Below are 23128 nucleotides of genomic sequence, written 5' to 3'. Positions count from 1 at the left end.
GATTTTATAGACCTCAATCATATCCCCCTCAGCTGTCTCTTTTCCAAGCTGAAGAGCACTAACCTCTTGAGTTTTTTCTCATTTGAGAGGAGTTCCATCCCCTTTATCATTTTGGTCGCTCTTCTTTGAACCTTTTCTAATTCTGCTATATCTTTTTTGAGATATGGTGACCAGAATTGAACGCAATAGTGAAGGTGAGGACACACCATGGAGCAATACAGAGGCATATTATTCTTGGTCTTATTTTGTATCCTTTTCCTAATAATTCCTAGCATCCTGTTTGCTTTTTTGGTTGTGCCACCACACACTGGGAAGAAGATTGCAGCGTATTGTCTACAATGACACCTTGATCTTTTTCTTGAGTGCTGAATCCTAAGGTGTTTCCTAGCATCAGGTAACTATGATTTGGATTATTCTTCCTAATGTGCATCACCTTGCAGCTGTCCACATTAAATTTCATCTGCCATTTGGATGTCCAGTCTTCCAGTTTCCTAAGGTCTTCCTGCAATTTTTCACAGTCTGCATGTGTTTTGACAATTTTTAATAGTTTTGTATCATCTGCAAATTTAACCACCTCACTTGTCCCAATTTCCAGATCATTTATAAATGTTAAATAGCACCAGTCCCAGTACTGATCCCTGTAGCGCTCCACTATTCACCCTCCTCCATTGAGAAAAATGGCCATTTAACTCTACCCTGTTTGCTGTCCACTAACCAATTCCTAATCCACAGAAGGACACTGCCTCCTATCCCATGACTTTTTAATTTTCTCAGGAGTCTCTTATGAGGAATTTTGCCAAAAGCTTTCTGAAAATTTAGATTCACTATCAACTGGCTCAACTTTATCCACATGTTTATTCACACCTTCAAAGAAAAAAAATTGGTGAGGCAAGACTTTAGCTGAACCCATGCTGACTCTGTCCCATTAAATCATGTTTGTCTACATGTTCATAATTTTATTCTTTATAATAGTTGCCACTATTTTCCCGGTACTGAAGTCAGGCTTACCAGTCAGTAATTTCCTGGACCACACCTGGAACCCTTTTTAAAAACCGGCGTTACAATGACCACCCTCCAAACTTCAGGTACTACAGACAGTTTTAACACAGGTTACAGATCACTAACTGCAGATCAGCAATTCATGTTTGAATTCTTTCAGTACCCTGGGGGTATAGCATTCAGTCCAGGTGATTTCAATGTTCCAGTCCAGTGTTTTTCATCATTGATGGCCCTTTTCCCCTGAAGCAGCTTGTTAAGCAAAACAGGGAAACCCTGTTGGAACATGTTAACTTGAACAGATAAGTATTCATGAAGCTGTATTGGTTCACATTGAAATGACTGGACCTTCTTCTTTCTGAGAACTTTCTTCTGTTCTTTAGATTTTGTATTGTTGGGGTATTTTCATTGACTTTTTTTTTTTCAGTAATCTTAATTGAACGTGGAGTTTTTTTATGACCGATAATTAATGTGAGCCACCACTTTTGAAGGTTTTGCCTTGTGGTTAACGTGTACTTTTTTTCACTGACGGTCTTTTTTCTCCACCAATTTTGAAACTAATTAATCAGTCCCTTCATTATCAGATACACTAGGAGAATATAATTGTATTTAGGTTGTGACTGAATTCTGATTCCTTTGAGTGTGGTAATGAAGTCACCCATTATTATAATATTGCCCAATTTGCCTGCTTTCCTAATTCCTGGAAAATCTCTCTTCATCTGTCTGTTCGTTCTGTCCTGGTGGACAGCAGTACAACCCCACTAGTATACTCTTTCCTTTCACGCATAGGAATCTATTCACAAGGATACACCATGCTATCTGTTTCATGTAGAATGTTTATTTTGTTTGACTCCCCCCTCCAATTTGATCCACTCTATCATTACTATATAATTTGTACTCTGATAACAGTGTCTCATTGATTGTCCTCCTTCCACCAGATTTCTGAATGTCTATATATCTACATCTTCATTTAGTACTATATACTCCAACTTTCTCATCTCATATTTTAGGCGTCTAGATCTGTATACAGACACTTCAAATTGTGATTTTTCCTTGCATCTACAAGCTGCTTTGAAGTTGACGGGGATAGCTTGTATCCTTTACTCTGTTCTCCCATTAGATACTTCTGGCTTTCTTTCACCATTATGAAAACCTCTCTATCAGGATTTTCTAAAGATCCTGTTTCAATAGTATCCTTCAATGATACGCAACACCAAACCTACACTCTCGGGCGAATAACGCCTGCCCCCCCCCACCCCCATTTTAGTTTAAAAGCTGCTCTATTTGCTTTTTTTTAAAGTTAGCGCCAGCAGCCTGGTTCCATTCTGGTTAAGGTGGAGCCCATCCTTTCCAAGAATGTTGCCCAGTTCCCAACAAATCGAAATGCCTCATCCTTGCACCATTGTCTCAACCACGCATTGAGATTGTGGAGCTCTGCCTGCCTCTTGGGTCCTGCCTGCAGAACAGGGAGCATTTCTGAAAATGCTACCCTGGAGGATCTGAATTTCAGCTTTCTAATTAAGAGCCTAAATTTGAGTTCCAGAACCTCCCTCCCACATTCTTCTAAGTCATTGGTACCCATATGTGCCAACACAACTAGATCCTCCCCAGCACTATCTAAAGTACTATCTAGGTGATTCGTGAGGTCCGCCACCTTCACACCAGGCAGGCAAGTGACCAGGCGATCCTCATGCCCACCAGCAACCCAGCAATCTACATGCCAAATGATCGAATCACCAACTGTAACAGCTGTCCTAACCCTTCCCTCCTGGGCAGAAGCTCATGAAGACACATCCTTGGTGCAAGAGGATATTGCATCCCCTGGTGGGCAGGTCCTGGCTACAGAATTATTTCTTACTTCACCTCCCTCCTCTAAGGCAGCACAGGGGCTGCCAGACTGGAGGTGGGACTCTCTACAACATCTCTGTAGGCCTCCTCTATGTACCTGTCTGTCTCCCTCAGCTCTTCCAAGTTTGCTACTCTAGCCTCAAGAGAACAGACTTGCTCTCTGAGAGCTAGTAGCTCTGTGCATCAAGCACACATATAACCTCTTGACAACGAGAGATAATCATACATGTGACACTCAATGCGAAGACTGGAGAGCACCCCTCTCGCTGCTGGACTGCTGTCTGCATCTTAGTATATTGTGTTTAATTAAAACTTAAGGTACTACGGGTAATAGATTAATATAAAGAGCCCTAAGATTAAATGGTATATTGTGTGATTTATTTAGTGTTTGCTTCTTAGAAAGTAATTAAGTGTAATTAAAATACAATATCAGCCTAGGCCATTTTCTGCAGGCAGCACCAGTTCTATTGTACTAAGGGCCAGCAGATGCTTGAGTGTGGCCGAGATGGCCTGGTGCTTTGTAGGTGATCCACAGAAGAAAACCAAAAAGACATCAGGCACCAAACAAACCAATTCTAGGGCGCAGCCTTGATTGATTACCTTAAGTACCCACTGGTCCAAGGTCACAACAGTCCACTCATGACTGAAGAGAGCTAGTGTGTCCCTGATCCAAGCCAAAGAGGGGCCTGGTGCACCTTCATTTGGCAGCTCCAGGCCCCCCAAAAATACGGGAGTCCCTAAGATTCACCAGTCCTTCTGGGACCATGAAAGGACCCAGACTTGAAGGGTCTACCAGCACTGGAGCGGGGCCAGACTGCTGCCTATCCACACAAAAAGTGGCTTCTTTCTCTAGGGTGGATCTTGCCTGCCAAGGACTGCTGGGAATCTTTTTCACACAACTCTGGAGACCTGAGAGGGCAAGCCTCTCCCAGGTCATAAACCAGTTTTTCTAGGTCATAGTAAATGACGGCAGATAAAGACCTGTACAGACCATCCAGACATGATAAGTAGTAGTAGTAGTCTGTCCAACAAGATAAACTCATTTACATGGTATGTGATACTTTATATGTATACCCGAGGTCCTCCTCAAAGAGCTGGCCCCCAGAAGGAAGCTGAGCTATTTCTTAGGGGTCCCATCTGACACCCAGTGATGTAACCAAAGCCACCTCCAGGCCACCAAACAAGAGGCTATTCGCAACAGATTGTACAGGACATCCGCCAGGAAGGCCATCCCAGACTCTGGCCGAGCCACTTCCAGGGACTCCAGCACATGCTGCAACTAACGCACACAGCCCTGGCCATACAACCCCCACACAGAAGCCTGCACAGCAATAGTTGGGAAGGAGGCGGCCAGCTTGAGCTTTTGCTTCACTTTCTTATCATGCATCTCAAAGGCCAAACCTCCATCCATAAAGAACACCCCCTCTGGGAAATTACCCAATGGAGACACACATAGTAACATAGTAAATGATGGCAGATACAGACCTGAACAGACCATCCAGTCTGCCCAACAAGATAAACTCATTTTACATGGTATGTGCTACTTTAAATGTATACCCGAGTTTGATTTGTCCCTGCCTTTCTCAGGAAACAGACCGTACAAGTCCGCCCAGCACTGTTCCTGTACTAAAATTTCTGAAGCTAACATTGAAACCCCTTAAAATTTACACTCCAGCCCATCCATATCTATTCAGCCACGATCAGGGCGCAGACCGTAGAAGTCTGCCCAGCATTGGTTTTACTTTCCAATTACCGGTGTCGCCACCTAATCTCCGCTAAGATTCTGTAGATCCAACGTATGTTTGAATTCCATTACCGTTTTCATCTCCACCACCTCCCGTGGGAGGGCATTCGACGAATCTACCACCCTTTCCGTGAAAAAATACTTCTCAACTTCTCGACATTACTCTTGAGTCTGCCCCCCTCCAACCTCAAATCATGTCCTCTAGTTCTACCACCTTCCCATCTCCGGAAAAGGTTTGTTCGCGGATTAATACCTTTCAAATATTTGAATGTCTGTATCATGTCATCCCTGTTTCTCCTTTCCTCCAAGGTATATTCAAACCTCAGAGAGCCCCATCTGGAGCCTCCCACTCCACCATCATGTGACAGAGGACCTTGGGGAGTGGAAAATGCTTGGGGGTGCCCGAGAGGCCCTCCAGTACACAGTGTCTCTTGGAGGGCTCTGAGGAAGAGACCAAGGACAGCCCTGAGTCTCAGACACTGAATCAATGAGGTGGGAAAGTTCTTCCCACTGGCAAATCACAGGTGAGCGCTCCTCCTCACCTAGGGGAGGCTGTTTGGCATCTAATCCTGAGAATCTTAAGGGCTGGGAGTCCAAGAGTACTACTATTTATTTCCATAGCGCTACTAGATGTACGCAGCGCTGTACACGTTATATGTAGGTACTCCTTTGATTCCTAATGGGCTCACAATCTAAGGTATTTTTTTCTACATGGGGCAATGGAAGGTTAAGTGACTTGTCCAGTGGAAATAGAACCTAGTTCCTCATGATCTCAGCCCACTGCATTAACCATTAGGCTACTCCCTCCCAAGAGGATCCCCACCTCTTCCCTGCTGCCTGAGGTCAAAGAATCTCCCACCAGTCCAGGTCACTCCTGCATCTTTTAGCACCTGTTTAACTAGCAGGATGACTTGATACAGCCAATCCAAGTTAGGGGCCCCCCCAGCTCCAGGCTGGTAAAGGGCCACTGCCTCAACACCCTCCCTCAAGCCCTGATGGGGGCCCAGACTGTTCCAACCGCACAGAAATTGCAGCAGGATCATAACTGGATGCAGTTCCTGCCAAAGTAATCAAGACTGTGGGTCCCAATGCCACGGAGAAGCAGCATCAGGTGTCACTGGGGGAATTCCTCCATCCCAGGGGTGGTACCAATGTCAGAAACAGCCCATTGCACTGTGGACAGAGGGAGCCACTGGCTCCCACAGGCAGTACAGCTCCTGCTGCTGTCCCTCTTGCTTAGCTCTTGGGTATGGGTTTGTTCCTCATCTCATCAATCGATTCTTTTTCTCTCTTTTCTTTCTTATTTATTCTATTTATATTACACAAGCAATAAACTTGTTACATGAAACACTAGGAGAAATACAACATATTCTCTTATACAGAGTAAGAAAAGAAAAAATATTTTCAAGAAAGTATGATGTATTTATCCCTTCCTTAGACCACCAATAATGGGATAGTGGCAAATAAAATGCGGGAAATCAAATTAGTAGAAGATTAACAAGTAAAGCCCAAGCCCATTACCCACAGCTATATTACATATACAGCCTATTAAACAGATATTACTTCACAGTCACCCTCTTCAGGTCTATAAAAGCTCTAAGCTGACCTGGTACAAAGAAAACATATTTTACTACCAAACATTTCACAATATATTTACAGGGATAAGCTAGAAAAAATTAGCCTCCAGAGTCTTTACTTCTTCTCTCATGTCCAAAAAATTTTTTGTCTATCCATAACGTCTGTCCACAGAACGTTTGATGGGCATTCTTAAAATACAACTTCAAAATCGCGTTGAAATCTTCCTCAAATACCAATGAAACCAATAGTGTAACCCTATTAGTTACTTCTGATAACGAGTCTTCTAAAATCAAGGAAATGTCTCTTAGATCATTAAATTTCTCCTCCTCCTAGGCCTGTTCCAATCTTCAGGAGACCCCCCTATCTTCTTTTTCATGGGGAGAAAATATAACTTATTTATAGGAGGAATATTTTGAGAGGAAATCTTTACATTTTCAATTAGGTATTTCTTAAACAATTCTACTGGGAGGACGCCAACAGGCCTTGTAAAATTTTGTATCCTCAAATTTAAACGTCTATTATAATTTTCAATTTGTTCTAATCAAATTATCCTTCATAACTGCTGCCATGTTATCCTTAATATTGGAAATATCAATTTGAGACTTTTGTACCTGACCATTAAAGTCCTGCTTTAATTTATCCATTGACTTGGAGAGCTACTCCACTGTAGAAACAAGGTTCACAGTTTCCTGAATTGCCTTTGTAACCAAAGAATTCAATCTCTCAATTGCCTGCCAGAGGGTGTCTAGCATAACCACCATGGGAGGGTTCAACAATCCCTTCCTATCCAAGGTCGAAAGTACCGCCCACTGAATGCTCCAAGGAAAAGCCATTGCCACTGGCACCAATCTGAGCAAATTCTGCAAGGTTGGGTCCAGACTTCTCTTCCCACGTCACAGCGGGGTATGGTGGTATTTCGGCTTCCGGAGGTGAAAGCTTTGTCATGTTCCTGGAGCGTCAAGGTTCCTCCTCTCAGCGCTCAAAGCAGAACCCCCTCTGGTGTTGATCTGTGGGCACCGGAGTGCAAAGCTGTCTAGAGTTTGCTGTATCGGGGAGGAAGGGCAGGTAATGGTAAAGACCTTACTATCCCCTTTCTCTTAGTATGAGGCATAACAGGAGAACCAGGAAAAGAAATGAGGAAACTTCAGCAATCCATACCAGGCAGTCTCGCTCCTCTCAGCATGTCGGCGCCATCTTGGCCACTCCCTTATTTCTTTTTTAAATAACTTTATTTTGCTATAGGAGAGGAGTACTATCCAGGCAGCCTGGCCAGATTTTTTTTTGTTTTTGAAAGGCTCTGTGGAGCTGCAGGGAGCCCAGGACGGTACCCTCAAAGGATGTGGGAGGATGGACTGGGGGAGGAGGGAGGGATTGGAGGACGGAAATTTACACTCCCAACTGAACGGGCCCCATAGGAACTGAGCAACTCAGCAAGTTATCCGCCATGGGTGATGACCTGGGGCTGTGGAGCTAAAGTTTAGCAGGGCAGGTCCTTAGCTTGACAGTCCTGGGAGCAAGGCCATTGGGCTCTACCAAGTGGTGCAGCCTTAGCCTGCACAGTTGGGAGATAGGCCTGGGATCAGGTGCACCCACCTAGACAACCCACCATCTGCTAGAAGTAGAGAAAATATGGTAGTTTTATCATCGAAGAGCACCAATTCTTATACCATTGATGTCACTAGGTACAAGTTCCTCTACCTCTGTCTGCTGGTAGGAAGGGAATACGGACCCACTTGTGCAGACTAGTCCAGCCAGACACTAAAGAAGTCTGACTTATATCAGGGAAAGAAAGTAAACTATGGGAAGTCATACTTGATGGCCCCTAACAGGAAAAAAGGGGAGGCTCTATGTGATGGCTCTCTAATGAGAGGATAGAAAGAAGAGAGGAAGATAGATGACAAAGAATGAAGAGATGTCACATACCTCGAAGGAGATGGAAATGGTCAGGATATAGCAGTTTAAATCCAAAAAGTGTTAATATCACCTCCACAGAGAAGGATCCACGGTCTACAAAATCACCATTAAATATCTGTAAAGCATCTCAGGAAAAGGCCTGCAGCTCTTGAGACATGGGCACAATCAGTCAATGCATTCCCTCTCTACCAACTATTGGTTTTGTTCAGTCACCAATCCTACACCTCTTTTCAACTGCTGCGCTCACTCACCTTCCTCCCTCTGGCCCTGAATGCTAGTCAAACACCTTGAATTGTCAGACTCCCCACAAACTGTCTCTCACTTGTTAGCCTCTCTGTGCCCTAACTAATGGCCTTACTCACTCTTCATATTACTCATTCCCTCAACCTTCATCTTCCCCTCATCATCTTGTTCATTTGCCTATCAGCCCTAATTGCTGACTCTACTCATTTCCCACCCCCCCCAACCATCAGCCTATCTCCACCCCAAATGTGGTGTCCTACTCATGTTTTCAACTGTCAGCTTCTTCCGTTTCCTGATATCACACCACTTCCAGATCTATAAGTTCACCCCTGTTCCACAGTCTTGTTCAGTCTGCCAACTGTTGGCTTTCACCATCCTTTAACTGTTGGTTTCACCCACCCAATCTTTCTCCTCCTCCTGATCCTTAGTCCACCTATCGTCTGGTCTTATCCAGCGCTCTGAAGTCATTTCTAGCTACAGAGGTGAATGTTGACCTAATCTCCCCCCCCCCCCCCCACCCCCCAAAAAAAAAGATCAGCTATACATTTACTAAAAAGAAACCACAACAATACTGAAAGCAGAGAACAACTGCCACCCATAGGAAAGGATACATATGGATTAGTTTCTGATGGAAGTCCATTCAATTCAAATATATTCAATAAATCAAAATATTGGCCATGGGTGTCTCCGCAGATGGTAATTTTCTCTGTCTGAAAGAAAGAGTACACAGGAAAGGAAGAGAGGTAATTGGGGGAGGAAAGGAAGAAAAACATGAAGGAACACAGTAAAGAAAATAAAGGTGGGAAAACAGGAATAGAATTGTGGGGAAAAGACAAATTCCCACAAACATGATGAGCAAAGTTTTAGAAAGGGGACAGAGGCTAGCAGCTATGCAACAAAGAAGGTGCGAAGGACTCTTCCATCCCCAGCAGCAAAAAAAAAAAGTTACAAAGGGGCAGCAGGAGATCTCACCGGTAATAAGGGAAAATGCTTCATACTATAAAGTCATTAAAAACTCAGTTGCATACCCCAATGCTGAAGGCATAAAGCAGAGAACTAAGGATTCCCTTGGATTGATTGCTAAAAATAATTAATTTCTTCCTGTACACTGTGTAATTTCATAATAAGGCACCTGTTTTTTAACATATTTTATAGATGCACATAAGCACCTATTTGCGTGACTTTATAAAATAAGAGCAAATCCTGCAGAAATTGAACAAAGATGCGGATTTTACACCAGCTCAAGAGCAGGTATGTTAGTAATCAGTGCACATATATTTTATAAAATATCCATGTACATTATGACTCTGCCCATACTTTGCCCTAACTCCGCCCCTGTAAATACTTACTGTAAAGTACACGCTGGCTTACACCACACACGCACCTAATTTAAAAAGTGTGTTTTACATTTGAAGATGGTTTATAAAAAAGTCTCCAAATGTGGTTTGAATAATTAGTAAAAGATGTACAAATAAAACACCTGGAGTGGAATATAAGGATTTTCGTTTTTAGTAATTTGTTTAGCCCATCTCTCAATGAAGTGCATAGTGCTGTGTACGTCTCACAGTGCACTGTCTACAATCACACTGCTTGTTCTAATAAGAGAAATTCATAATGCAGACAAATACGCACCTTTTTTAATATGGTATCCACGAGGCTGGGTAGCTTGGATAGGGCCTCCTTCACTTGCACCAAAATCTATCCAAAGACAGAAAAGGGAAAGATTGAGCCCCAAGTGGAAGAGAGATCAAGGGCAGCAGACAGAGGGAAGACTAAGCAGCAGAGGGACCAATTAGAGAAAACAATGAGTTCAGGGAATGCAAAATATGAGGGTTGATATTCAGAAAACATAAACCCAAAGGTAACTGAACATAAACAAGTCCCTTGGGGTAGCAGCAGCAACCAAGAAGCAGAAAAAGGAAGAAGATTTAACAGGTGATGGGATGAACAATCAAACTTTATTGCTGTAATACAGAAGACTCAACATAGCACCACGTTTTGGCACTGACATGCCTGACGCTGTTGAATTTTGCATGAAAACGATTAATCTGCACTAAGCATGTCCTGCCAGCATTTTCACCTTCAGAACTATTTAAAGTTTGGAAAGTGAATCACCATCTTATGCACGGTCTTTTTCAAGACCTTCAAGACATTGGCTGAATCATTATTAGTCCTGCAAAATTCAACAGCATCAGACTCCTGAAGCAAGTACATCAGTGCCATGTTGAATCTTATGTATTGCAGCAATAAAGTTTGATTGTTCATCCCATCACCTGTTAAACCTTCTTCCTTTTCCCGCTTCTTGGTTTGCTGCATTCAGAAAACATAACCAGTAAACTTTAACCAGCTAAGTCACTGGTTCTGAATACATCTGGCTAAAGTTAACCAGATTCTTTATCCGGTCAAATTTACTACAGGCATTTCTCAGACATAGCTGGTTATCTTTAACCCAATGTCTTGACAAATGTTCTTTAAACTACAGGCCAGCTCAAAAACTTAGGAAACACAATTGAGACCACTCCCACAGCTGCCACCCCTGCTAGTCCACCACAGTTCCTTTAGGGCCTAATTTACATTCTGTTATCATGGCCTTAAAACACCACTGCAGAATGCCAGCAGCTCTTCCTCCACTCCCTACCATAAACAAGCTAAAAGCAGCATGCTGGTGACCTGATAGATGTGCTTGATGCAACTGCCTTTTTGCTTCATCTTATCACCATGGCCGGGGTTCCCACTAGTCTCTCTCATCCTCCTGCACCCTGCTCTCACCCGATTCTCTCCCCAGCAGTCCCAACCCCCCCCCCCCCTCCCAAATAAGTATCATCTCATCTCCCCCAACTCCAACTACCACTACTATCTATTGTCACTGCAAAAAAAGAAAAAAAAACCACAGCTTTTCACTATTTGCTGCTCTCCCAATTTTTATTTAAGAAATCTTTATTAAAGAAATCAATCAACACTTTACAGAAAACCAAGTCTTACAAGAGACTCTTAATATCAGATTTCAAATGGCTAATACACATTGAATGCTAATATTCCAATTTTGTGCCTAAAGTTCCATGACCCATAAGTACTAATCTCCCGATTTATCTATTAAAATTTACATTTCGCCCAGGAAAAATAAAATCATTAAGGCATATGTCAACCAAATATTCATAACATTAAATCAGGTACTAGAAGACACAAATCCCTCCATCCCTGAAATCAGACATTCCCTCTCCTAACAGATTATCCAAAATTTTCCCTAAATAGATGTGCCTTCAAAAAGTCTTTGAAATTGGAGTGTAGCTTTGCTCTCCATACAAGCAACTTAGCACTATATTCCACAGTAATGGGCCAGCCACTGAGAATATACTGGCATAGCATCTCACCACCCTTGGAACATGTAACCCTGACACCCCCAACTAAGCCCCCTTAGACCACAGAGAAAGCCCTCGTACATACTAATCCAGTAGTTCTCTTAGATGGAGGCAAAACTTCCTGTAACACCTCAGATATCCAGATGCAAACTTTAAATTGGATCTGCTGCCATACTGGCAGCCAATGTAGTGCTTTTAATTCAGGGAACATATTAGCAATTAACTCATTTTCATGCAGCTGTATTTTGGACCAAGAGCATTAGTTTTATGCTGCACCATACAGAGGTCCAGCGCAAGTTTTACAGTCTCAAACAACACAAGAAACTTGCACCAGAGTTCTGCATTGTGCAGCTTAATCTAATCAGAGCCACACGTGCAGGTGAAGACGACCTGTTTCTTCCGTAGTGATGGCGGCAGTCAATTCTGGGCTACAAGGTGTAATTTTTAGGTATCATGGTAACCTGAAGCCTGGGATTTGAGCCCTGCTTTAACCACAGTATTGAATATCAGGTCTATCCAGTTAAAAAGTTAGCTGTGCCTCCGGTATGCCTACTCCTCCAATGGTTAAATTTAAACAAATTAGAATTTTCCAGTTAATCAACAAGTCATTTGACTATCAGTCTCATGAATGGCATGCTCTCTCTCCAGGGAAAGAGGAGAATTAATACAATAGACAATAACTGTGTTACTACCTAAAGGTGATTAAGGATCAGGCAGAGGGATAAGGAAATACCCATAGGCAGATGATCAAAAGCAAACGCCGGCACTAGAGGCTGTTAGCGCCATACTAGCGCCGGCGTTTGCTACCGCCCCGTGATTAGAAACAACGCGCTCAGGGGCTCTTTGCGCAAGTAGCATGCAAATGCATGCTAAACAGGGCTCAGCGCATTCATCGCCAATGATCAGAGGCCAGCACACCAAAATTTGGGTCACTGGCCGCGGCAAACCCTACGCCAGCTCCGAGCTGGCGTTAGGGTTTGCAGATCATTGAGGAGGAATGGTGAGCTCTGTACAGCATGCAGTTGCATGCTGGCAGGCCCCCGTTCCCCCCCAAAGCAAACCTGCCAAGTGCCAACAGGGGGCTGGAGGTCCGGTGGACCTCCGGTTCCCCTGACGATCCCAACCCCCCTTCCAAGTTCAGGGAGGGCTGGAGATCCGGTGGGTCTCCAGCCCCCCCCCCCCCCCCCCCAAAAAAAAAACCCCAGAAAATGGTCCCTGGTGGTCTAGTGGCTGCCAGCTAAACCCCCTCCCACCCAGCGAGCGACCGGGGGGGGGGGGGGGGGGGGGGAGGCTGGAGGTCCGGCAGACCTCCAGCCCACCCCCAACTCTTCCTTGGGTTGAAGCTGCTGCAAAATGCATCCTGGGATGCGCTGGGCGGAGCTACAGACAATATAAGGGAGCAATTCCTTTATACTGGAGTGGAAGAGTGGCCTAGTGGTTAGGGTGGTGGACTTTGGTCCTGGGGAACTAAGTTCAATTCCCACTTCAGGCACAGGCAGCTCCCTGTGACTCTGGGCAAGTCACTTAACCCTCCATTGCCCCAGGTACAAATAAGTACCTGTAAGCCGCATTGAGCCTGCCATGAGTGGGAAAGCGCGGGGTACAAATGTAACAAAATAAATATATGGTCTGTAGCCCCGCCCAGCGCATCCGAGGATGCACTGGGCGGTGCTGGACACCGCCATTTTGCGGCGGCGTCAACCCAAGGAACAGGAGGGAGGCAGGCTACCTCCCTCCTCCAACTTAGGGGGGCCGGGAGAGGGCTGTCTTTTACGCTGGACCACCAGGGATTGTCAGACAACGCTGGGGGGGGGGGGGGGGGGGGGTTGGCTGGCGGCCACTAGACCACCAGGGACCATTTTCTAGGGGTTTTGGGGGGCTGGAGACCCACCGGATCTCCAGCCCTCCCTGAACATGGGGGGTGGGATCGTCCGGGGGGGACCGGAGGTCCACCGGACCTTCAGCCCCCGTTGCTCGGGGCAGGGGTAGTCAGGGCCTGGTGGTCTCATGGACCTCCAGCCCCTGTGTTTGACAGGTTTGGGCTTTGACAGCCCAGTCCTGTCAAACAAGTGCGGGAGGATTGTGCTGACCGCATGCTCAGGCACAATTCACCCGCACTTCTACCCCATGATCAGAGATAATTGTGCTGCTTAAATTTGCATGCATTATCTCTGATCATCGGTGCGGTAAAGCCCCGCGCTGTTCAAGCGCTATTTTAGAGCGCTGTTTGGAACAGCGCGGGGCTTTTGTTCATCTGCCTGCCAGGGAAATGATGAAAAAGAAAAAAGCAACTGGCAGATAAAGATCTCAAGACTCCAGTCTTAACTCATTCTCTTTGTTTGAATGCCGTCTCTTAAGCTTTACCACTTGCTCCTCCACTTCTGAGGATCCTCTAGTCATCCTAGACTATTTCATAATCCCCCACTGTCAAGACCCCTCAATTCTCCCAGGCTTTGCCCCTCACTCCCCCACCGACAAGGATCCTCCATGTCAATCCCAGGTTTAACCCTCACTCTCCCACCACTAAGGACCCTCTTTCATTCCCCTACTTCACTTTTTCAGGGCTGGCGCAAAGGTATTGGGTGCTCTAAGGGAACCTTCAGCCTTACACCCCCTCCTCAATTTAATTTCAAGTCCTTAATCTGCCTCCCCTCAAAAAAGACATCATACTTTTAAATACTGAAGTTGCACACCCTCCCCTACAGGTAAAAGTACATTGATGGTTCTTTGAGTTTGCATGGCTCAAGATTTTAAACCATGGCTACTCTTTGCTACCCTCCCTCAACCACCCCCAAACTACCTAGTTTTGCCTAATGATTGGGTCAGATCTTGATGTGAAGAAAACTTTCCTGATTATTCCTCAATCTAACCCCTTTATAAGCCTCATTCCACAACCCTTGAGCTTGATGTTCTTACTACCTGAAACAAAATTCTAGGGAAACATAATGTGGAACATCTGAAGGTCTTGTCATCGCCCCTCCCCAGGATGCACACATTATAAAGTCTCACCTCCTGGAGATTATAATGCAGATTCTGTACTACTCACCCAGCCCTTTCATAGAAGGCTTCTGCCACATGCCATTGTGGAGATGCAGCCTTCACAACTGAATATGAGGTTCTAGTGATTTCACCAGTGATTTCTACAAAGATGATTATCCATTCCTCATAGAATAATCCTGCTGGAGTCTGCAGTACCTGATAAGCACATTTCCTGTGAAGTTTCTTCTGGTCCTTGTACCACTGCATTAAATCCTTCATAAACTTTAGCGTCACACTCCCGTTTTCCAGTTTGGGACCACTGTACTCATCTTCTATTGCTGTTCATCATGACAAATGGGGTAGACAACAAACAAGAGGAAGGCACAGGTGCACAGATCAGTTCAACTGGGAAACAGGCACAGAGGAGATGAAAACTGCTACTAAGTGCAGCATTTACCTACCCCCACCACACATACATGTAAGCAGATGTCTAGGTGCTCAAACATAACAACCCTGCTTCCTGGATCTCCAGAACACACACACAGTGCCCCAACTCCCATGGGTAAGCACACAGAGCCTTATCCCTTTAGACTTTGTGAATCTATTGCACATACATACATAACATAGTAGATGATGGCAGAAAAAGACCTGCATGGTCCATCCAGTCTGCCCAACAAGATAAACTCATATGTGCTACTTTTTGTGTATACCTTACTTTGATTTGTTGTGCACCTTCCCCACCTCCCAAGAATGTCATGCCTTCTATAGACTCTTGGGGGGATTAAATGACCACTCATTCAAAACAGTCCCCATTTCCCAGCCATAGGTCCTCTAAATACACATACATATGTATCTCTACAACCTACAGATACACATCTAATCACTAATGCCTGCAGACTCATGAGACACACAGCCCTCTCTCTGTCTGTGTGCTGTTGGGACCCACCCCCTCACATACAGCGCCTCTAGCCATGGATGCTCAGAACTCACTCATGTTTTCTATATCCAGAGAGTCTACCACAGAGCGCTTATGCTCATCGCTGGCAATGGCACGCTCAAATGCTTTCTGTTTCACTATCTTGTTGCATTCTTGGTACTTCATCTTTGCATCTTTATCATTTGGCTTCACTTTCACCACCTGTAGTGGGATAGAAGACAGTGAAGGGAAAGAGAAAGAGAGGAGTGCAGGAGGGTGAGAAAAAGAGAAACACACTGAGAAAGCAGAGGCTGTCACTTAAAGGCCAATTTTCACACACAAAAAAAAATTCTCTAATTAAACCATGGAATGCTTTTTTTTTTTTTCGGCTTGGTAGTTTTCTCCTGCTCCTCTGTACTTCCAGCACAGTTAGAATTGGAACTGTGGCCTGATATCTGTGCCATTATTCATTATTAAAGGATGTTTCCCTTGTTTTATATCCCCAGTCAACTTGATTAGCCTGGTCTTTGCAGCGACAATCCTCAGCTGAAGGCCATGTATCAGGACTCCTTTCAGAACCCTGAAATCACGGGCCAATATAGTACTTTAGGTTTCCCTGAGGCAGCATGAACGAAACAGCGCCCCTAACATGAATCTAATATTTTCGATTTTTTAGTGCTTTCAAGAAACCAAAATACTGGATCTGCTCCACCAACCACCCACTTCCCCTTTTCTGCAACATTGGTACTAAAGAGTCTTCATTGGTGGCCATGAGTGCCCTCTATATACATAACAAACTCAAAGGAAAAATTTATCTGTGATTTGAATCTTTAGAGTTTTTGAATATTTTGATACAAGTTGCATTAAGTATTTTTTTTATTATTTTTAATAATGACATGATAGGGTGGGTGGAGTTTTTCTGACCTGTGATGTTTTTTCTTTGCCGAAGTGGGCAATACTATTGCTAAAAGCTTCACTGTCTAGGTTTTACTGAGGTCTTTTCTCCATCTTTATCCTATTCTAATGAACATTCCTGTTCTAATTGTTCTGGGAATGCCTGAATGTTATTTGGTAAGAAGGTACCACCCATTTGTTCAGAATGGTGTGGTCGGTCAAGGAATATTTCTTATTCAAAGGAAGAATTGCCTTACATGGCACAGTCAGTCTCCTGAAGATATTTTTTTTTAACCTTCAGTGGGCTCACCAGTGGCAAGATTGTAAAGTTTAAAAATAGATTTAAGTGCCTGGCACAATTTTCTATCCTACGTTATAACAAAGTTTCCTAAAGGGCCTTATATTAAGGCTGTCCCTTCTAAATTCTGTGCCTGATTCAAGCACTTTATTTCCATCCTTAAGGCTGCAAGATCCATAGCTAATCACTTTCTCATCCAATCTGATTAAAACAGTTCATAAAGCATCCAAAATAATCACTGAAGGTCTTACTACGATAGAAGTTCCCACTCGAGGTAACACAGCAAATATCCATGAAGAGACCGAGGCAGGCTCACTCACCATCCTAGAATTGCCCTCTCCACCACCTACTGCTGCAGAGTAAGAGCTCTCATTTTTCTCAACTCTATTTCCTTGTAGCTCTGGTGCATTCCAGCATTAAGGGCTTCTAAACTTCCAGTTCCCTTGAAGCTCTAAGTAGCACTGACAGTCTGCACCCTATCTTTCTGGAGAAGTTCCAAAGCTCCCAAGGAGATACCAGGGAAAGATCGATCAGGTGGGGACAGTGACACATCAAGCCCAGGTTGGGGGTACTGTTTCATCTAAGCTGAACGCAAGTCCTCCAACTTCATTGCTGCCAGTGGGGAGGGTAGTACTTCAACACTGTGCTTTCAATCACTAGGGACAGGCAGGTTCCCTGGAATCCTGTAGAGTTTGCTGCCCTTCACTATTGAAAATCTGATAAATGAAACAGCACCCACCACTGGCAGGATTTTAGGTGGAGGATTCTTGCTCATCTTAGAGGGAACAGTGACTAGGGGCAGCTCCAGATCCCTCCCAGCAGCAGGCACACCACCTGTTTGCATGACGGATTCGCCAATGAATTTCACAATGGACTGCTGACCCGGAGATTTGGTGGGGGCTCTGAGGGATAAACCCTCACTTTTCCTTTCTGCTTGACCATCACAGCCCCCAAAGAGGTATAAAGCTGCAGAATAATTAAAATAAAAGAGCAGCTCTCAGTTCAGGAGTCACAAGATGCGATGTTGGTTCCATCCCACCCCTCCACCCCCACTAAACTGTTTCCAAGGCAGTATTTTTTAAATCCAGTATTTGGTATTTTTCCTTTTTCTTGCTGGTTTCTGCTTTTTGAGGATAGGTTGTGTGAGGAGAATAGGATTCCATTTCTTGGCTTGGGCAGGAAAAAACGATCTGGGAAGGGCTGGACTAGCTTACCGAGGGGGCCAACGAATCCTCAGAATGACTAATTCAGAAAGGGGAAGACAGGCAGCAATATCTGGAAAAGTGAAGAAAAGCTGATAGTAGTCAGAAATGCAACTAGCCAATACAGTAAAATGGGGAGGGGGGAGGGAGACAAGACTTTTTTTCTTTTCTTTTTAGATATGTTAGTGATAGGAGGAAGTATAAAACTGGCATTGTGAGACTCAAAGGTGAAGGGGAGGAATAGGTAGAAGCTAATAAAGATAACATGTACTTGCTTAACAAATATTGCAGTTCTGTGTTCACAGCTGAAGGGCTGAGAGAAGGACCCCAGAAGACAAACACAAATAGGAATGCAGGGGTGGTAGTCCCTGAATGACTAGGCTTATTACATGCTAAAAAATTACATTTCCTTCCTTTTTTAAACCCCAATTAGCTTCTACTTCCAAGAGATTATTTACATTTGCTTTGGTCTCTACCTGGCATGCTGCCTTTAGAAATTTGGATTGAAACAAATTATTTGCTGTTTCTGAAACTACTTAAATCTTCATTCTTCACTAAATGTTATGATATTGTATTTTCTTTATTTGAATTATGGGTTGTTGTTGGTTTTGGTTTTTTTTTTTTTTTTGGGGGGGGGGGGGGTCTTTTACTTTGGTATAAACTGATCTGAGCCATCAGGTATGATCCTATATAATAATTTGCACCATGAACGTTCCATGAAGCTGCCTGGGTCTGTGCCTCCATTCTGATTGGCTGTGCCTGGGACTGAAGCCTCAAATGACATCATCCAGAGACCCCAAGCAACAGCAGTGCGGGCCCAGGCTGCTTCATCGAACATTAATGGAAAATAAAAGCTAAGCAAAAGAAAGGACAAAAACCAAACGAGACTGCCGCCCTCCCGAACCTGCCGTGCTCACCGAACGCCCTCCTGAACCACCCCTGACAACAGACAAGGGTGGAAAAAAAAAAACATGAAAGAAAGCGACAGAAGCAACTTAACTCCTGCTGCCATGACACAGGCGCCTGACAGGCAGCTCCGAACAGAAAAAGCTCATTTGAATCCTACTCCGAAGCCTCTGATGCGCCTCCCCCCCGGCACATCAAACACTCCCCCACCCCCCAAGGCCCATCAAACACCCCCTCCCCCCACCTGAAGCACATCAACCCCCTCGCCACCCGCAGCTGCCACTGGTAACACTGTCCGGCCGCTGCTGTGCTTCTCCTCTTGAGCAGCAGCGGCCGCTACAAAAAGAAAAAAAAACCAAACGTTTTTTAACCAAGCCCAAATCATTCGCAAATGCCCGAGTCTTAAAATGCAGTCTCTGCAGCCGCTCCTCCACTCGCCTCCACGTCACTGCCCCTGGAGTAAGACCCCGGAGGAGCACAGCGACGATGTAAGAGGTGAGAGGAGGAGCGGCTGCAGAGACTGCGTTTTAAGACTAGGGCATTTGCGAATGATTTGGGCTGGGTTTAAATACATTTATCGCTTTTTTCCTTTTTGTAGAGGCCGCTGCTGCTCAACAGGAGAAGCAGCAGCGGCCGGACAGCATTACCACTGGCAGCTGCGGGTGGCGAGGGGGTTTGATGCGCCGGGGGGGGGAGGGTAGCTGGAGGGTCACTGGACATGGGTGGCTGCAGGGGGGCAGGGGGACAGGAGGGTCGCTGGACATGGATGGCTGGAGGGGGCGCAGGGGAGAGGGAGGTGGGGAGGGGGTCCTGAGACCAGAGAGGTGGGGGTGGGGATGGGGGCTCTGCGAGAGGGGAGGGGGAGGTGGGGGCTCACACTCACTCACTGTCTCTCACATACACTCTCTCTGACACACTCTCTCTGTCACACACACACAGTCTTACACACACAGACACTCTGTCTCACACTCTCTCTCTCTCACACAAACACACACACACTCTGTCTCTCTCTCATTCTCCCTCTGACACACACATTCCATCTCTCACACACACTTCTCTCTCACTCTCAAACATACACACTCCGAGGAAAACCTTGCTAGCGCCCATTTCATTTGTGTCAGAAATGGGCCTTTTCTACTAGTATGGTATAATGATCTGATATGTTATGTTATGATGTTCAGATAACTGTATTCTTGAGGAGCTGACTAAACTAAAGGTGGACAAAGCAATGGGGTCAGGTGGCATACATTCAAGGGTACTGAAGGTTATCAATAGAAATCAAACAAAATAAAACATAGAAAAGAAAATAAGATACCACCTTTTTTATTAGACATAACATAATATTTCTTGATTAGCTTTCGAAGGTTGCCCTTCTTCGTCAGATCGGAAATAAACAAATGTGGTAGCAGATAGTATATATGAGAGAAACATCAAAGCATTACTTTGACAGTCTGACAGAGTGGGATGGTGGGGGTATGCATGGGGACAAAGCATTTCATTGATATTCTAACAGGATGGGTGTTGGTAGGTGAGAGGAGGGTAATAAACAGAGAAATAAACTGAGAAATACAACTTTATGGTTTATAATGGGTTAGAAAACCCAGATCCTTGTTAAGTCCTGTCTGTTGGGTGTTAAAATATTTCAAATATTTCAAATATTTCAAAGGTCTTACGTTCCTTTATTGTTTTAAAATTACCTTTCAGTATTCTTACTGTGAAATCACTGGTGCAGTGTTCTAGTCTTGTAAAGTGTTGGCCCACAGGGGTGGGGGCTTGACTGGCACCGGCTATTTTCATGTGATGTCTGTACAGATTGAATCTTGTCTTAAGCATCTGGCCTGTTTCTCCAATATAGCATCCTTCGTTACATTTTTTACACTGAATGATATATACCACATTGGAAGATGAGCATGTAAAATAGTCCTTTATATTGAATATTTTTCCCTTGTGAATGACTGTGGGGTCTTGTGAAATGTTTTGGCATTGCTTGCAGCTGTATGTGTTATAGGGAAACGTGCCCTTTTCTTTTTCAGTCTGTGTTGGGAGTTTACTTCTGATCAGCTTGTGCTTTAGCTTGGTAGCTGTCGGAAGGCCAGCACTGGTGGGGATGGGAATATCTCTTTCAGTAATTCATCCTCCTGGAGTAAGGGCTGTAGGTCTCTTATGATTTTCCTCAGTTTCTCCAGCTCTGGGTTGTATGTCACTACATGGGGAATTCTGTCTGTGGCTTTTTTTTCTTTGTACTGTAGCTAGTAAGTCTCATTTCTGTGGTAAGTAAATTAATGGAAACACTTTTAAAACAGAGAACATGTAACTAGTGGTGTGCGGCAAGGTTCAGTTCTTGGGCCAGTTCTTTTTAACATTTTTGTAAGCGATATTGCTGAAAGGGCTGTCCGGTAAGGTTTGCCTTTTTGCAGATGATACCAAAATCTGCAATAGGGTAGACACCCCTAATAGTGTGGGCACATTAGCAAGGACTTAGCGAAGCTAGAGGAATTGTCTGGAATATGGCAGCTAAGATTCAGTGCTAAAAATGCAGGATCATTCATTTGGGCTGCAAAAATCCAAGGGAACAGTACAGTTTAGGGAGTGAAAAACTTTTTTGTACGGAGGAGTGGAACTTGGGTGTGATCATATGTGATGACCTTAAGGTGGCCAAACACAGAAAAGGTGACGGCAAAAGCTAGAAAGATGTTTGGGTGCACAGGAAGAAGAATGGCCAGTAGGAAAAGGAGATGATGATGCCCTTGTAGAAGAATCTGGTGAGACCTCATTTAGAATATTGTGTACAATTCTGGAGACTGCACTTTCAAAAAATAAATAAACAGGTTGGAGTCTGTCCAGAGGGTGGTTACTGGTCTTTGTCATAAAACGTATGGGGCAAAGATCTCATATATATATAGTTTGGAAGAAAGAGAGGGGGAGATGATAGAGACATTATAAATACCTACGCGGCATAAATGTACAAGAGGTAAGTCTCTTTCAATTGAAATGAAGCTCTGGAACATAGGATGAAGATTAAAGGGGACAGACTCAGAAGTAACCCGAGGAATGGGAAGGAAGTAAATTAATGGACCAGCCTCTCCATGAAATGGTAGAGACAAAAACAGTATCTGAATTCAGAAGAGCTTTGGACAAGTACACAGGATTTCTAAGGGAGTGATAGAGAGAGAAGATGGCATTGATGGCCCTGACTGGATAGGCTATATGGTCTTTACCTGCCTACATTTTTCTTGTTACTACAGGAGAGTTATCCTATCCATGGCATCTCTGGATGACATCACGAGGTGTGACTGGCTCATCCAGCTTGTTCACAGGAAAAAAATTAGGTCCTTCCCACTACTCCAGAACCTGTGGGATAATTGTGTCCCATCAACCAGCAGGTGGAGATGGAGAACAGAAAACTGAGCTCAGACATATCTCTTTTGGAATCCGGGCCAGCTCCTCAATATTTACGTACACAAGCAGCAAGGAGAAACACAGAACACAACAATCTTAAACAACTCACTAACCAGATGAGCAAATATGTGGACCTCTCATCTCTGGACAACTTATAGAGAACAAGAGCTATGCAGGAAACACTATGCAAAGTGACAGTCGCTATTTGACCCATTACTTCACACTAACTAAACATCTTAGAAACCTCAGGTGGACCACTGGAATATTGGGAAGGATTAATAGAAAGAAAATGATCCCGTAAGACCTAACTTTTTCTTCTATTAGGAAGCTTCTCACTATTCCAAAACATATAGGATGATTAAAAGCAATACCTAGAGCGGGTGTGATCCTGGTGCCACTGCCTTGAGGACCGAAGCCCTACAGTGGCTTCCAAGCATGCCGCAATGTCCATTTGTAGTGCTTGGCAAGGGTATGCAGCATCGACCATGCTGCCACCTTGCAAATATCTGCCAGAGACAAAAAGGTAGTCTCCACCCAGGATGTTGCTGTGCGCCTCGTAGAATGAGCCTGCAAGGCTTGAGCAGCCTGCTTCCCCACAAGCAAATAAGCTGATGTGATAAGTCTCCTTCAGCCATCTAGCAATTGTGGGCTTGGAAGTGATGAGGCCAAGCCTCTGTTTACCAAAAGGCATTAAGCAGTCTGTCCAATTTGCAGAACACATTTGAAACTTTCAGATATCTAATGAGGACTACGCACATCAAAAAGATTCAAGGACGAATACTGAGCCTCTTCCTCCTCTCTGTAAAAGGACAGAAGCTCCACAGATTGGCAGAGATAAAGCAAAGATACTTA

General features: G+C 44.4%; 1 protein-coding gene across 1 annotated transcript in view; it reads right to left on the bottom strand.

The window, feature by feature from the left end:
- LOC115480179 (serine/threonine-protein phosphatase 5) overlaps positions 1–23128 on the bottom strand; it is a 165553-nt gene that overhangs the window by 75523 nt on the left and 66902 nt on the right. The window contains exons 3-7 of the mRNA XM_030218668.1: positions 15652–15799; positions 14878–14999; positions 9956–10021; positions 8935–9033; positions 8090–8195 (exon numbers count right to left, since the gene is read on the bottom strand). Of these exons, the coding sequence (XP_030074528.1) occupies positions 8090–8195; positions 8935–9033; positions 9956–10021; positions 14878–14999; positions 15652–15799 (541 nt within the window). The remainder of the gene's footprint in view (positions 1–8089; positions 8196–8934; positions 9034–9955; positions 10022–14877; positions 15000–15651; positions 15800–23128) is intronic.

This window comes from Microcaecilia unicolor, chromosome 11 (assembly GCF_901765095.1).
Source record: "Microcaecilia unicolor chromosome 11, aMicUni1.1, whole genome shotgun sequence".
NCBI classification, from domain to species: Eukaryota; Metazoa; Chordata; class Amphibia; order Gymnophiona; family Siphonopidae; genus Microcaecilia; species Microcaecilia unicolor.
The sequence above is the reverse complement of the archived record's forward strand: the minus strand, read 5'-3'. Positions and strand labels throughout refer to the sequence as shown.